Genomic DNA, 16,482 nt, shown 5'->3' with positions numbered 1-16,482 from the left:
GTGAGGAAAAGATGATTTATTGGGACTGTTAAAAGTGTGACTGTCTCTTTAAGAAGAAGTAAGCTGCAGAGGGAATTATGGGAAAAGGAAGGAAAATGAATCTTCTCAAATTCCCCTTGAAAAACTGCCCAAGGTTCTCCTGGTGGGTAAATGTTTTTTATATCAGTCACTCTGGTCTGGAGAGAAACTCCTGCTGGGCCTGAGAGGCAGATTTAGTCTCCTCAGGAGATACTGAGGGGGGTTTCATTTCCCCACAGATAAAAGAAAGGGAGGAGGGTCTCTCCAGAGAACGAGGCTCCTGAGAACGTGTAGAGTTCGGCTCCTGAGTCGGCGTCGGAAAAAGACACACGTCCCCCTTCATAGTCCAGAGTCACCCGGATCCTCCTGGGCTCCTCCCTCAGGGACAGAAGAGAGGAAACAGGGGAGGTGCAGGCCAAGTACTCTTCTCTCCATTTCTCCACAGCCCAGATCCCTCCCTCAGGGCTAAGGGAGAAGATGCCCTTTCTCCTCACAGACTTCCTGGCAACCCCCAGAGTCCATCTTCCCCCACTTCCCACAGTGACTTCCCAGAAATGTCCGCCTGCTGTGAATCCCTCACGTCCCAACACAAAAGGCCAGTCACTGAATCTCTCAGGATTGTCAGGCAGGGCTTGAGGTTTGTCTCCCAATCTCACGCTTTTCCGATCCTCCGACAGGATGAGGTAGGGATGGGCTGTGTCTGGATCCAGAGTGACATTTGCTGTTGGGAAGAAGATGAGGAAAAGAGAAGATCAGGCAGAGTCAGCAGAGAGAGAGAGATGGACATCCTAATCCAAGAAACACCCCAAAAACCCAGATTCCCTTTCAGGTCAAGGGGATTTATTTGCATCACATGCAAGACTGAGACGCCTCCTTGCAGACTTTGATCAGAATAAATATCTTCTGGTTGATTTTTAAATCTGTTTCCTTCACTTTCTTATATTCAATGCACATTGTGCCTGCCCTCCTTCCAACCAAGGCATTTTCTAAGGGGAAAAACCACCCAGGAAACCTTTTACTCAGCTCTTCTGTGTTATCTAAGGGGAAAGAGAGGAGAATTGGAGGAGGCAGGAGAGGAGAGAAGCTGCTTTCCTCTGACAATCTCTGTGGGAATTGGCCTTTGGCAACCTCTGGGTTGGGCTGGGAGATGAGGACCCCCAGCAGCAGCAGCAGTAGTAGTAGTAGTAGTAGTAGTAATATCAACATTTGCATACTGCCCTTCATCTATAACTCTCAGGGTGGTCCACAGCATTAAAATACAACACAAAACCACATATAGGCTTCCTCCCACTTTCGCATGGGTTATGTTCTGGGCCCTCGTGCCCACAAGTGAAAATCGTGTTAAATGGGGAGCCTGTTTATTCCTGCTCTCCATCTCTCTCACCCACTTGGTCTCTCCTTGCCTTCCTCCCAACCATCTTGTAAGTTCAGGGCTTGCCGCCAGGGAAGAGGAGGCAGGTGGCAGGGCAATTTTACAAAGGACTGCTTATTCCAGGCTTCTCTTTGGGATTTCATATATACCTTAAGACTAGTTCCCTGGGGGAAGCGGGGAATAACTCAAAAGGTTACCAGTTTGGGGCTGAGACAGTCATGCTAGGCAAGTGTAGGGCTGCCCTATTTTGAAGAGCAAGAAAGAGGACACATTGGCCAACTTTGACTCTTAACCATGGATCGCTATGACGACTCTCATTTGAAATACCCCTACTATATGTAGGCTATAGAAGCTGTGATATATTGCTAGTAGCAGTGTTCTTAACTTTCAACAACAAAAGAAGAATAAGAATACATATAGCTCCCTCATTTGCCACATGAAATATTTGGGCACATGTTCACATCTTTCTGAATGTAAGTGTGCACAGAACAATTTATTAACCTGTTGAACATCTGCATCTGGACTCTCCTTAAGGGCAGGGGGATGTTAACTCTTGCCCTCCCGGACTCCTCCTCCAAGATCTTGTAGCTGAGCCAGCGTCCTTTTGGTTCAGCCACAAGAGAAGGGATTTTTACAGTATGTCGCTAGCTTAAGATGCAGCTTTGTTGTGATTCTCTGCTGCAGATTAGACTAACCGGGTGCCTTAGATCTGACTCTAATGCAGGCATAGGCAACATTGGCCTTCCAGATGTTTTTGGACTACAACTCCTAGCTAACAGGACCAGTGGTCAGGGATGATGGGAATTGTAGTACTGAAACATTTGGAGGGCCGAGGTTGCCTATGCCTGCTCTAATGCAATATTCAAAATTTCATGGGTTCTTGTAAACCAAAAAACTGGACAAAAAAACTTGGGGACATTCTGCCAAATTTAAAAAATCTGCCCCGATACAAATTTTAAGAAATTTTGATCATGAAAATAGAAGACATGGCTGGCAAAAGGAGGACTCATGGCAACCAGGCCTGAAAAAGGTCACATGGGAAAGCAACCCAACTCTCTCTAGGCAGGAGTAAAACTCTTCCCTCCTCCGCCTGATCCTTCTGGGAAGTTTCTCTCCCCCCTTCAAGTCCACCCTCTCTGCCTTTGTGGCACAAACAGGAGGGCTAGAGTCAAGCTGTGGATGATTCTCAATTGTACAGAAGAGACTCTTGACCCCCCATGAAACAGTAGTTCCCCCCCCCCCTGTGAATTGGGGCCTCCGTGTGAAATTTACCTCTGTGGAGATTTCTGAAAGACTGGATATCTGAGGAAGCAAAAATATAGGCTTAATGGTCTACACTGCAATAGTTCAAAGAAAATCTTTTTACAAAACATCACCATAACATAGCATCTGTTGTTTCCTTATTTCAAGCAAAAGATGACATCATAAAACAAGTAATTGAAAGACAACAACTGTAGGCCTAAGGAATTAAAACAATTAACCTGTTTAGCTGTGATTCCTGCATTGCAGGGGGTTGGGCTAGATCAGGGGTCAGCAAACTTTTTCAGCAGGGGGCCAGTCCACTGTCCTCAGACCTTGTGGGGGGCTGGACTATATTTTTTGGGGGGGGAATGAACAAAATCCTATGCCCCACAAATAACCCAGAGATGCATTTTAAATAAAAGGACACATTCTACTCATGTAAAAACACGCTGATTCCCAGACAGTCCGCGGGCCGGATTTAGAAGGAGATTGGGTCAGATCCAGCCCCAGGCCTTAGTTTGCCTACCCATGGACTAGATGATCCTTGGGATCCTTTCAAACTCTACTATTCCATGATTCCATGGGGAAATCAGAAATGGTAAACCATACTAGAAAATGGTGGAATACAATCATTCAGAATCCACGAATAAAATGGGAATCTGTACTGAATGGCTGGAGGAAGGTTAACATCAGCGCCAAGTGAACTGGTGGGAAAAAGCTCTTGAAACCGGAATTTCCAAGCATGCTGGAAAACCAAAGGAAGAACCGGCAGAGCTTTACCCTGTAATTCAAAGGGTCTCATGCAATGGGAAGTCCTCCCTCCTGGAATGGGGCTGATCTCAAAAGCCCCAGAAGAACCTCTGCAGATTGTGTGGAGGGAAAACAAAATGCAAGGGAGATTCCTTATACATGAGAACCCGACAAGATGGACATTGGACTGACCCTGCAGGATCCTCCTTAAGGGCTTTTGTAGGATATTGTAAGGCTCTGAGGGTTTCCCCTACAAACAAGCAGTATATAGATTTTATGAAAGAAAGCAAAATCTATAAAATCGAGGGTGAAACCAGGATACTAGTCTATAGGCAGGAGTAAAACTCAGACTGGCGTGCGGGTTCTTCGCACAGACAATCTCTGCCCCCAATCCAAGCCTTCAACCTCCCTCCCAGTTCATTCATGGGACACAGAAAGAACCCAAACCCCCTAGAGGACTGTTTCCCAGAGTGACGCCATTGATGGGGGTCCCAAAGTCTGCAGAACAGACGGTTTAACACCATGAAATATCAGTCCCCATCCCTCCTGTCAAATTGTTCCTCCCCTGGAAATTTACCTTTCTGAGTCTGTTTTTTGTATAACACAGCATCTGAGGAAGCAAAAAGATATAAAGTGTAAGGGCAACACTCTTCCACCTGAGAGAAATCTCCATACAAAAGTAACACTTCATAATGTGGCATCCTTGAATTGACTCCATTCAGAGCAGGACAACCCCAGATTGTGTAGACGGGTAACCAAAAGGAAAAGGAGGTTCCGTATAATTGAAAACAGATACACTCTGGTTCAGGCTTCCTTTACAGGATCCAGCGTCACAATATACACGGGCCATTCTGGGGGACAGGAAATGAAGGCTGGAGCACCAAGAAGGAAGGTATCCTGGGGTTATTAAATTCCATGCAATAAGAGCCTGGCATGTTCAGTTCTGAAGAAATATTAGAATTTCCAGTGTGAAATCCTGGCAGCCAATTTTCATTACCTTTCCATTGTTTCATTGCATCCTCCACAAGGTGATTTAGATCACAGGATTCCAAGATCCTGTTCCTCAGCTCTGGAGGGAAAGGCAGTGGGTTCTCTGGACTCTCTCTTTTCTCATACCTGGTCAAAAGAAAAACAATGTCAGTGCATTCAAATCCACAATTTCTATTAAAGGAAAAGAAAGGAATTGAGAGGAAGTCAGCTGGAAGAAGCCTAGGGGGACAGGCAGGCGCTGAGTGGGGAGTTTCTTCCTCACTACGGACTCCTCAGCCAGACCCCCAAGGGCCAAAACAGCAACCCCAGGCCTCTGGGTCTCCCCACTGATGTCTATTCAAAGAAGCAGCAGAATCATATGGTATCAAGGGGCAGGAATTGTCTGAGGGTGGTGACAGCCAGCACACATTTACTTTCTCTAGATGTCCCCAGAGAAGGGGTGAGGAAGAAAAAGAAATGTTCCTTAAAACCTCTACTCTGCACCTGAGACACCTTGAATTGAAATACTGTAGCCGGAATATGGTCAAGAAAATAGCCAATTCCTGCTCCTTGGTCAATAATCGCCCCCTCTCAAGGGGCTCTATGGGGCAGGAGTTTGCTTGGGACAGGGTGGGGTGGCAGGCAGAGTGTTTGCTGCAGAGTGACTGAACTAGTCAGTCTAGAAGGAAACAACTAAGGCAGACACGTCCAACTCCCAAGAGACTGAGATCTACTCACAGTATAAAAAGACCAACTGTGATCTACCCATTGTCAAGTTCCAAAGAGGGGCTCCTGCTTTTACCTGTGAGATGCCTCAGGGAGTGAGTCCTACAGTCTCCCCCCTGCAGCCCCTGGAGGACCATGTCTGAGGTTCCTGCATCTCAGCCTCAGGGAGTGAGGCTAATGGAAATGAGCAGGATCCACTTACCTCTGCAAGGTGCTTCTCACATCCTAGAGGGGAAAAGAGAAGGGAATTCACTGCACACCACAGGCCACACTAGGAAGACCCCCTCAGACCCTGGCCCTCGGATGTCAGTCTGCCTGGCACATGGCAAGGTTGTGGGCAGGGATGGCGGAATCAGCCAGTTTTGGTTTCTCACAGCTTTTATTTCTCCAATCTGAAATTATTAATTTTTCCAGTATCAAGTTCTCCACATTTCCACATCAGTTTGCAATTATTGTTGAAAATCCTTATGAAAATCCACCAGCATTTAAGAAAATCTCATGTTTATGGATTCAATAGAAGATTCCAACCCATCTCATGTCTTAGATTATAATTTATTAACTTTAATCCAGTTTGCACTGTGCAATTCAGACGTAAGTAAGCCTACAGGATAATCCTACCAGAGAACTGTCCCAAATTGTCTTCCACAGAAGTCCCCAAATTTCACATTCTACTTTCCAAATAGAAATAAAAAAGCACCTGCAGCATAAAATGCCTCCAAAGGGGTAATAAAACAGCTCCGTGTTTCTTTGGGCTCATCCACACGTCTGCTTTTCCTGTGCCCAGAAAACACGGGTCCAAGTGGTTTTGCCTTTGCCCTGCCGCTTTCCCTCAGGGAAAACCGGCTCCTTAGTTCAACATCAAAGCAAACGTCAATCCGGAGAAAACCTGGCTGAGGTTTGCTCTCATTCAGCAGTAGAGAGCAGGTTTTCCTGGAGGAAAGGGGTGGGACAGGATGAGTCCCTCTGTCTTGTTCTTTCGTCACTGTGACTGAGCACCATTTTGGGCCGCTCTGTATCCATTGTGAAGGTGATCAACCCAGAAGTTGTGGAGGGAACGGGAAGAGAAGCTTGGTCAAGAGACTGGCTCATGTTGGAAGGAGGCCTGAATCCTCACTGAAGCCCATCCCAGGGCAGGAAGGCAGCATTGCCAAGAAGGAAGGCATTTGGAGACAAATCATCAGCAAAGAGCAGAAAACCACCTCCTGTTCCATCAAGAACACAGAAGAATCTCTAGTCTGCATTCAGGTGAGTTAAGCATCCCAGGTCTCTTGGGTCTTCCTGTCCATTACAAACCTGACTAGAGGCTCCATCATCTGAACCCCTGCACTTCTTGCATACATGAAAGAGACACATGAAGGATGGGAGGCAGCCTTTTCCTGGAGCCTTGGGCTGTTCCTGCCACCATCTTACCTGCAGGAGTTCACTCACTGGCTGCTGACTTTTCTCCTCCATCTCCTGGATGATCCTCTCAAGAGAGGAGAGTTTCCTGGAGAGTCTGGCCACCTGCTCATCCCTTTTCCCTGCAATCTCCTTCTCCACCTCTTCCATATGATTCAGCAGACCTTTTTCTTGTTCTTCCAGGAACTGGCGCAGTTCTCTGAACTTCTCCACAATCTTCAACCTCTCTGTTTCTGTTAATTTCTGCAAGAAAAGAGGAGGTCTGAGTGTGTTTGGTGCTTAGCCTCGAAACAGCAGAAAGAAAATTATGAGAATTCCACAGGGAGGACACTTCTGATTTTTCTATAGCATGAAACCTCCAGTGGCTAAAGAAGTAAACCTTTATTTTGAGGGGAGGCCTCTCCATTGCTGTTTCTGTTGACTTCTAGTTTGCAGACGGATATAGCCTAAAGGAAGGAGCTCTTTTTTCCTAGCCATGGATTTTCCCTGCATGTTTTGGGGCATGGCATAACCAGAGTTCTAGGCTGTTCAGAGAACATCCAGGGACATAAAACACCCCTCAGTTTAGACTGGGGTGTAGGAAGGAACAGAAACAGAGGAGAACAAAGTGCAGAGTTCATCCCCATAGCTCCCCTATTTTCTTTAAAGGTTCAAAATGGCCTGAGTTTCCTAAAAATGAACAAGAGCTCACATTTAGAAAGACAATTCTTTAGTAGAATCTATGGTAAATCAGGATTTGGTTAGAATTGCTTCCACCCTTTCAGCTCACAAGTCCTCAGGCTTCTTCTTCGACTGCTATTCACATAATAGACGATAAGGGGAAATAAACTCAATTTAGCGGCATTCAAAGGTGAATTTGCCTAATTTGCTCTTGCTGAAAAAATATGGAGACCAAAACAGAGCTTTAAAATTCTGATATTTTCAAGCTTCATCCAGCCAGATAATATTCACAAAAAATGTATTTATGAGGACTCGACAACAGCCATAGCTGCGAGAACACTAATTCCCAAAAATTGGGAAAAGGAAACAATACCGACAAAAAATGAGTAGCTAGATAAATTATTTTACTATATTGAATTGGATGACGCTATGTGAAATGTATTATGGGAAACTGTGGGAACTTTTAAAAACTCATGCAACCCTTTGTTCTGGGCTTTTTCTTTGTTTTTCGTGGAAACCATGTTGCAACAATAAATAGATCAGGCTTCCTAACCAGCTACTGTTTTGCTTCAATCTGCCTGGTTGTGTTCTCTTGCTCGAACCTGAGCAATTCTGAACCTGCAGAGCTAGACCCTAGTGAGGTTGGGAAATGGTTTAAGTACCGCACCACAAGGTTTTGTCCTCATCACCTTCACAGCACTTAATTTAGCAGGTCTTCTGGCTGATGAGATGAAGGAATTCTTAATGACAGCACCTCTTCCCCCACACCCTCCCAATGCAGGCTGATACTAAATATCCAAGTGAGTTCATACCCCAAGACCATTTTTTGCCGTGAACTATGTTCTTATTATTGGGACGCGGGTGGCACTGTGGGTTAAACCACAGAGCCTAGGACTTGCCGATCAGAAGGTCGGCGGTTCGAATCCCCGCGACGGGGTGAGCTCCCGTGGCTCGGTCCCTGCTCCTGCCAACCTAAAGCGGCTTAGTCCTGCTGGCCACATGACCCAGAAGCTGTGCGTCGGCTCCCTCGGCCAATAAAGCAAGATGAGCGCCGCAACCCCAGAGTCGGCCATGACTGGACCTAATGATCAGGGGTCCCTTTACCTTTACCTTTATGTTCTTATTGAAACTGTTTCTATACTCCAGATATTTATGTCTTCTTTTCCCCTGCTGGTGAATGAAGCTTAAAGTCTCCACCCGTCTCTTCAAACGGCTTCTTTTCTTCAATGTTGACGCTGGTCTGTGACCGTATTAATAAATTCATTCATATTTATGAGGGTAAAGTACAGATCAGAATATTTATACAAGGAGGTAGCTACCCTAACATCTGATTCATTTTCAGAACAATAAATTAATAAACAGACTGATATGAAAAATGAGAAATGAGGAGAAGCTGAAATAGGCAGATTTCCCCATCACTTCTCAGTCCTGACTCGATTCTTCTTCTTCTTCTTTATTGAATTTATATACTGCCCTATACCTGGAGGTCTCAAGTGCTTGTTCCCTGTCTAGTAACAACAGAGACACTTACCAGGAGGTCTTTGCTTTCCTTGTCCAGATCTGCTTGATGGGCCAAAATTTCCTCTCTCTCTTTCCTCAGAATCTCCAGGCGGTGACAGATCTCTCTCTAAAGAGAAAAGGGAAAACTCAGCTTCGATTGAGACACACAGAGAAATGAAAATCACAATGGCTTCTTGCGCCCAGTGGCCTTGCTAGAATAGCAAAGTAGTTTCCTGGAGGAAATAAAAGTACAGAGGTTTTCAGCGGTTTTGGGCCCACGGCTCCATGGATCAGCTACATTCATCTGCAGCACCCCTGTGGCCTCAGGATCCCAGTTAGGTCCCCCCTTGCCTGCAGAGCTGGCAGCCCCTCACCTTTTCTCAAACACCCTCCCTTGTGGAGTGATCTCTCAGCCTCCTCTCCCTTCCTTGGGAGTCCCAGCCTGACTTCTCACCTTGAGGTCTCAGGGAGAAGTGGGAAGAGGAGGAGGAAGGGCTAAGGCAGGAGCCAACCTGGGACGTATCAGTCTAGCGTCAAAGAGATAGTGAGGTTAGCCCAAGAGGCGAGAGATGCAGGGATAGAGCAGCCCTTCTCAAAACTTCACCCATTCCAAACCCCTCTTCTGCAAGCCTAGGGCTTTTCCACCCTTCCTCTTGACCCCTCTGCTTTGCCGCTGAATTGGGTCAGATGGCAATTCTGGTTTTCTGCTATTTGGCAGTTATTTTCTCTGCAGTAGCCAGAGCCCACGTCTGCTTGGGCCACCAGGGGAGATTTACTGTATTTTTCGCTCTATTGGACGCACCGGACCACAGGATGCACCTAGTTTTTAGAGGGGGAAATCAAGGAAAAAAATATTATTCCCCCCCCCCACAGCCCCAAAGAGCAAAGAAGCCAAGACAGCGAGCGGGATCCATAGCCGTGCAACCTCTCCAGCCAGGAGCTAAACCTCTCCAGCGCAGCTAAAGAAGAAGACAAGGCAGCGAGCGCGATCCATCCCGCTTGCTGCCTTGGCTTCCTCTTTAGCCTTGCACAACGGGATGGATTGCGCCTGCTGTCCACCGGGGCTGGACTAGATGACTCCTGGGGTTCCCTTCCAACCCTGCAATTCTATGACCTCAGAAGGTGTTGGGGGTCTCCACCACTGGAGGCTTTTAAGCAGCGATTGGGGGACCATCTGCCTGGCGTTCTTTAGCTGTGATTCCTACATTGTGAGGGGGCTGGGCTAGATGACCCTCGGGTGGCCCTCCCAACTCTATACAGTCCTACAATTCTGCGGCAGGAGATCCACAGCCACTTCACACAATGCCCACTCCCAATTTTCATCAGAGAAACATGTGGCTTCAGTGTCTAGGTAGCTACCCCCTTACCTGCCACTCTTCCCCCACCCCACTTAAGCCGAGGGAATTCCTGCCCAGAGAAGCTCCCAGGTGAGGCAAGGGTTAAGATCTACCTCTGGTAAATGGCTTTGTATCCCCCCTCTTTCCCTTTTCTCTTCTTCTTCTATGCTATTTCCTTCTTTTGTGTTTTGTTTAATCTGTTTTTATTGTATGCTAAAATAAAAGCTGCAAAGTTTCCTTTTTTATAATATCCCCCCCTCCAAACTAAAATGTTAATCTAGATAAAAACACTGATCCAGAGGAAAAGAAGGGGGTGGCGAAAGGATGAAAAAAGAAAAAGAGGTAGAGATAGAGAGATTTTTAAAAAGTTGGCTTCTTTAGCCTTGCGCAGCCTCCCGGGGCTGGAGAGGTGCGCAAGGCAAAAGAGGAAGCCCGGGCAGCGAGCCGGATGGATCAAGCTTGCTGCCTTGGCTTCCTCTTTAGCCTTTCACAGCCTCCCCCCCCCCCCAGCTGGAGAGGTTGCGCAAGGCTTTTCTAGAGGAGGGAGAAGGGGCTGACTGGCCGCGTCAGTCCCTTCTCCCTCCTGGGGAAAAGCCCGCAAGAGCCTCGCGAAGCTTGTGTGTGGCTCTTGGGGGGCTTTTCCTGCTTGCCTCCCTCCCTGCATTCGCTCCATAGGATGCACAGACTTCTCCCCTTAGTTTTTAAGACGGAAAAACTGTGTCCTATGGAGCGAAAAATACGGTAAGTGCTGCAGCTTTTTCCATTTCTGGGCCAAAGAAGTTCTTGCTGCGGCCAGAATCCACCCAAGTAGCTCCTTCGGTCAGAAGATTGCTGTCTGGTCCTCCCGCCAATTCAAAGGGACCAGCTTCTATTATTACTGTTTTGTGGCATTATTGGCATTGCATGCCACAGGAGCATTTTTGCACCACTGTAGTAGAACAAGTGATTTTTTTAAAAAGGGATTAAAAGGCATTATTTGTAGTATCTAATTGCACAGGTCCAATTCGAGTTGCCATGAAAAAGTCACCTTGCCCCCTTGTCCTTGCAGATGCTACTCTGAACCACGGAGTCCTTTGCCATTTGGGGTGGGAGGAGATCCTCAGCCCCCCCCAAACCTCATTGCACAGGCTCCACGGCACCCCCAGAATAAGCCACCAGTAGGTCCTTCCACTCCCCACTCCCAAATCTGCTTCCAACAGATACTTGGGGGGTGGGATCCTGCACCATCTGGTCAATTCCTGGCTAACAGTCCCGGTCCCCCCCACCCCACGCTGATCCCTTGCTGCTCTCTGTTTTGCAGGGCATTGAGGAGGCATCCTGGTAACCAAAGGAGACATGTACTTAGTTGTGTATGTGCAGTTTACATTTGTGCTGTTCTAAATATTTACAAAGCAACCTTGCTGGGGGATGTGGATGAGGTTAACCCTTTCTCTCCCTGCCAAGGTCCCAGTTCAAATCTTTGAAGCTGCTGTGAGTATTTCAAGATCCCTTTGTCCCCCTGGCAGAGAGAAAGACTTCAACTCCCCCCTCCAGCCATCCCAGGAGCCCTCAGGCTCCCCCTGGGCTGCTTCCAAGGTGATAAACAACGAACAATCAATGCCATGTCTACTTTGGACTTCAGAACTAAAAAGCAAACCTCCCAAGAAGAATCCACAGCTATTTATTTCTCCCCCTCCAGATCCAGGGATCTCCTACCTTGTATTCCTCCAAAGCCTCTTCCAAAGGAATCACCTTGTGATTTTCATGTTCCTTTGATTTGTCGCACACCAGGCAGATGGGGGCTTCATGGACTTTGCAGAAGAGCTTCAGGGGCTCCTGGTGCTTCTCACAGACTCCTCCTTTCCCTCCTTCCTCCTTTCCCTCTTGAAGGCTGAGATTCTTGGCTATTTCCACCATATTAGCCAGTTGCCGGTTGGAGACGAGGTTCCTTCTCTGGACTTTTTCTCTGCACTGAGGGCAGGAAGCCTCCGCCTTCGATTCCCCCCAGAACAGGACCAAGCAGGATCGGCAGAAGTTGTGCCCACACTCTGGGATGGTCACTGGATCCTTGAAGTAATCCAGGCAGATGGAGCAAGTGGCTTCATCACGGAGATTCTGGATGTGACCCCCTGCAGCAGCCATGGCTCCCTCGTGCTGAAGACCCGAGTTAAGTTTCGCTTTTTCAGTTTTCAGTCACTGGGAGTTTCCCTTCCTGGAAATGACTCAGTGATCACGTGATCTTTATTTTTTATTTTTTTTAAATGTCTCCAGGTCTTTGCAATTGCTGAATGTTTTCTCAAGTAGCAGACAATGCTTTTGGATTGCTTCCAATGCTTTTGATTACACACAAACACACACGTACCTGGTAAGTTGTGGTATTCATACTGCAACATTTTTCTTTTTTTTTTTTAATAATTTTTTATTAAGGTTTTAAACAAACAAAAAAGAAAAACAACACACACAAAAAACAATACAAAACTTAACAATAAAAACACAAAACATAACAATTAAAAACAAACTCTCTTTTCCATTTCCAATTTTAAATTACTTATTTTCTGGACTTCCTCATACCTCCCTCTTTTGTATTCCAATCCACATTATTTGTCCAGCAGTTTCTTTTCCACTTTTTTAATCCCAATCTTTAATTTAATAAAACGTTAAAATATATAACTTCAACTTTTTTAAACCTAATCCTTGATTTTAATATCATATAGCTTTAAATTTTTCCCTTTTATTATCAAATTTCCATTTCTTTAAACATCTTTAATCTTGATCTTTAATCTTAATCTATCCTTAACTTTAACCTGTACAGCTGGAAACCACTTGTTTTCAGTCCAACATCACTCTAACATTCCTTAATTTTGCAGTGTTTCTGAAGATAGTCTTTGAATTTCTTCCAGTCTTCCTCCATCGACTCTTCTCCCTGGTCACGGATTCTACCAGTCATTTCCGCCAATTCCATATAGTCCATAAGTTTCATCTGCCATTCCTCCAGCGTGGGAAGTTCTTGTGTCTTCCAATACTTTGCGATGAGTATTCTTGCTGCTGTTGTTGCATACATAAAGAAAGTTCTATCCTTTTTTAACACCATTTGGCCTACTATGCCCAGGAGAAAGGCCTCTGGTTTCTTGGGGAAGGTATACTTAAATACCTTTTTTAATTCATTATATATCATTTCCCAGAACGCCTTAATCTTTGGGCATGTCCACCAAAGGTGAAAAAAAGTACCTTCAATTTCTTTACATTTCCAACATTTGTTATCGGGCAAGTGATAAATTTTCGCAAGCTTAACTGGGGTTATGTACCACCTGTATATCATTTTCATAATATTCTCTCTTAAGGCATTACATGCCGTAAATTTCATACCTGTGGTCCATAACTGTTCCCAGTCAGCAAACATAATGTTATGACCAACGTCCTGTGCCCATTTAATCATAGCCGATTTTACCGTTTCATCCTGAGTATTCCACTTCAGCAGCAAGTTATACATTCTTGACAAATTCTTAGTCTTGGGTTCTAACAATTCTGTTTCTAATTTGGATCTTTCCACCTGGAAGCCAATTTTCCTGTCCAATTTAAATACCTCCATTATTTGATAATAATGAAGCCAGTCTCGCACTTTGTTTTTTAGTTTTTCAAAACTCTGCAATTTCAGCCTATCTCCGTCTTGTTCCAAAATTTCCCAATATTTCGGCCATTTGACCTCCATATTGACCTTTTTCAAGGCTTTCGCTTCCATTGGTGACAGCCACCTTGGGGTTTTATTTTCTAGCAAATCCTTATATCTCATACTGCAACATTTTTCATTCATAGGCTTCCTTGTCATTTTTGAATTGGGAGAAAATATGCCTCTGCCCTAAATGGACAGGAGTTCTGATTTAGCAGGCGGGACTTGATTCCGTGAAGAGAACTCCTAAAAATCTGGTTGCTAGTTCTAACTTTATCCCTTTTTAACACGCTGGCAAAGAACTTCAGATTGAAACAGACGCTTTCAGCCTTGCCAACCTGGTGCCCTCTGTTTGCTTAAGACTACAGCTCCCATCATCCCTGACCAGGACATCTGCAGGTATGGTTGGGAAGACCTTGCAGAGCCACTGCCAGTCAGTGGAGGCAAGACTGACCTCGATGGACCTGGCAGAAGGCACCATCTGCATGGTGGCAGCCCAGTTATGGCGTTCCTTCCCTAGATATGAATGCCTGGTACGACTTGGCTATTATTATTAATCAATATTACTACACAGTGTAAAGTCTTCCTATATTCCTAATAAAGTGTGGTGCCTTCCAATGGCTGAAAAACCTGGAGGGCTTTAACAGGGGATTAGATACGGGTGGCGCTGTGGGTTAAACCACAGGGTCTAGGGCTTGCCGATCAGAAGGCTGGCAGTTTGAATCCCCACGATGGGGTGAGCTCCCGTTGCTCAGTCCCTGCTCCTGCCAACCTAGCAGTTCAAAAGCACGCTAAAGTGCACGTAGATAAATAGGTACCGCTCCGGCGGGAAGGTAAACAGCATTTCCATGCGCTGCTCTGGTTCGCCAGAAGCAGCTTCGTCATGCTGGCCACATGACCCGGAAGCTGTACGCCGGCTCCCTCGGCCAATAAAGCGAGATGAGCGCCGCAACCCCAGAGTCGGTCACGGCTGGACCTAATGGTCCCTTTACCTTTACCTGAAGACTTTGGATGGTTATATGCTCTGCCTCCATGGTTGGAAGCAGTAATCCTCCTGAATAGCAGCTGCTGGAGCCTCCAGGAGGGGCGCTTGTTCCCAGGTCCTGCTTAGGGGTTTCCCACACACATAATGTTTAAAAAATGTTTTTTGTTTCACCTGCATGTAAAAGGAGAGAGATCAAGATGGAGAATTCCCACCAAGGGAAGCTGTGCCAGAGGGAATATCCCTGAGGAACATTCCTTTGTTAGCTGAGATTGCAGAGCAAAAGCGTGAGTCCAAAGGACACCAGGGAGCAAATGAACGCAGCCATCACCCAGAAGTCCAGTTCCCGTTAGTGAAAGCCCAGTGCACTTTGGAGCAGAAAAGCCCTTCTCCTCAAATCCTGGGAGGAACGGCCAGCACAGTTTGGGTCTGGGGAGGCTGAATGCCGAAGAACATCCTCATGAATGCTCCATGTGTGGGGAGAGCTTCCAGCGAGGATCCGCCCTGACTGAGCAGCAGAGGATGCACATGGGAGAGGAAGTGTACGAATGGTGATTTGGGGTTATGTGGAAACCTACACAACCCAGGGAGGGGGTCAGATTCTTCCACCGCCTCTTCACCTCCAAACTATTTGTACTGAGACAAAAAAACAATGCATGAGCCTTGCAGTGTGCTGTTGATTCTGTAAAATGGTTCGCTTTCTTTTTTATATATTTATTTATTGATTGATTTTTTTTTCCAGTAAAAAGACAACAAAAAGAACAAAAAAGATACATAGCACTGTAAACACCCTTATATACATATTTCCCAAAATGAAAACTAATAAGAAAAAAAGAAGTTATAAGAAAACAGATAAAAGGAAAAGAAGAAAAAAGAAAATATTAGCAAATTCTTGCTTCAAACACTACAGTATATAATCTTAGTTAAAATATTTTAAAAGACTTCCACCACATTCATCACACGCCTCTTAGTTATCTTGCTCGCATTTACATCTGTTCTTCAGTCATTTCCCTTCCTTAAATTCTTTCATAATCGATCAAATCTTTATATTCTCTGTATTCTTCACAGGGTTAGTCTAGACACAACCAAACTTTCATATTTGAGCCCTGCTTGTATAAATAATCCTTTAAACATTTCCATTGTTTCTGAATGATAATTTTTGATTTATGCCTTATTAAATCCGTCAATTTTGCTAACTCCAGGTACTCACAAAGTTTACTTATCCGTTCCCCCTTTGTTGGGATATAATTTCCTTTCCAGTTACTGGCTACTAACATTCTCGCTGCCATTGTTGCGGACAGAAATATGTTCATTTTGTCATTGGGAATGTCCTTATTCAAAATTCCTAATAGAAATGCTTCTGCCCTTTTGGTATACGATACTTTTATCCATTTTTTAAATCTCTTCATGAATCATATCCCAATTCTTTTAAATCTCTGGACATGTCCACCATGGTTCACTTTCATTGCAACGCTAGAGCTTGGTGCATTCTGCTTGTTCCCGTTTCCCGGGCTTGCATACAAACCACATTCAAAGCACATGGCTTTCCCCAAAGAAATCCTGGGAATTGTAGTTTGTCCCAGCGCAAAACTACAGTTCCCAGCATCCTTCACAAAACAGTCTCTTAACAAAACCCTGAGGAGCTTCTGCTAGTTGCTGGATGGACCAATGTCCTGAGACAGCTTCCTACATTCATTTTTAAACCAGCTGTTTGCTCGGAACTATGAGGACTAGACAATGACAAACCTAGACATCACAGACATCACCCAACAAAGGTCTGTATAGTAAAAGCCATGGTTTTCCCAGTAGTGATGTATGGAAGTGAGAGCTGGACCATAAAGAAGGCTGATCGCCGAAGAATTGATGCTTTTGAATTATGGTG

At 45.4% G+C, this 16,482-nt stretch overlaps 1 protein-coding gene and 1 long non-coding RNA gene across 4 annotated transcripts; one reads left to right on the top strand and one right to left on the bottom strand.

Moving 5' to 3' along the window:
• Position 1: 1 nt before the first annotated feature.
• LOC308469774 (zinc finger protein RFP-like) lies at positions 2 to 12,317 on the bottom strand. Of its 3 annotated transcripts, XM_080992704.1 has the most exons (8): positions 11,668 to 12,317; positions 8,667 to 8,762; positions 6,488 to 6,718; positions 5,280 to 5,302; positions 4,380 to 4,498; positions 3,960 to 3,992; positions 2,663 to 2,692; positions 2 to 739 (listed from the first exon to the last, which is right to left on the bottom strand). In XM_080992704.1, the coding sequence occupies exons 1-8, from the start codon at positions 12,091 to 12,093 to the stop codon at positions 222 to 224; spliced, it is 1,476 nt and encodes a 491-aa protein (XP_080848830.1). In that variant the 5' UTR covers positions 12,094 to 12,317; the 3' UTR covers positions 2 to 221. The 3 variants fall into 3 exon arrangements, with proteins under 3 accessions (XP_080848830.1, XP_080848831.1, XP_080848832.1); XM_080992705.1 differs by lacking the exon at positions 2,663 to 2,692 and having other exon boundaries at positions 11,668 to 12,314; XM_080992706.1 differs by lacking the exons at positions 2,663 to 2,692; positions 3,960 to 3,992 and having other exon boundaries at positions 11,668 to 12,316.
• On the top strand, positions 8,774 to 11,660 carry LOC308470234. Its single transcript, XR_013982287.1, has 3 exons — positions 8,774 to 9,412; positions 10,719 to 11,129; positions 11,273 to 11,660. It is a non-coding gene; the product is annotated as an uncharacterized lncRNA (long non-coding RNA).
• Positions 12,318 to 16,482: the final 4,165 nt, after the last annotated feature.

This window comes from Podarcis pityusensis (assembly GCF_964106645.2).
Source record: "Podarcis pityusensis genome assembly, chromosome: 2".
NCBI classification, from domain to species: domain Eukaryota; kingdom Metazoa; phylum Chordata; class Lepidosauria; order Squamata; family Lacertidae; genus Podarcis; species Podarcis pityusensis.
Note: the sequence above shows the minus strand (reverse complement) of the source record. Positions and strands in the feature narration are given on the sequence as shown.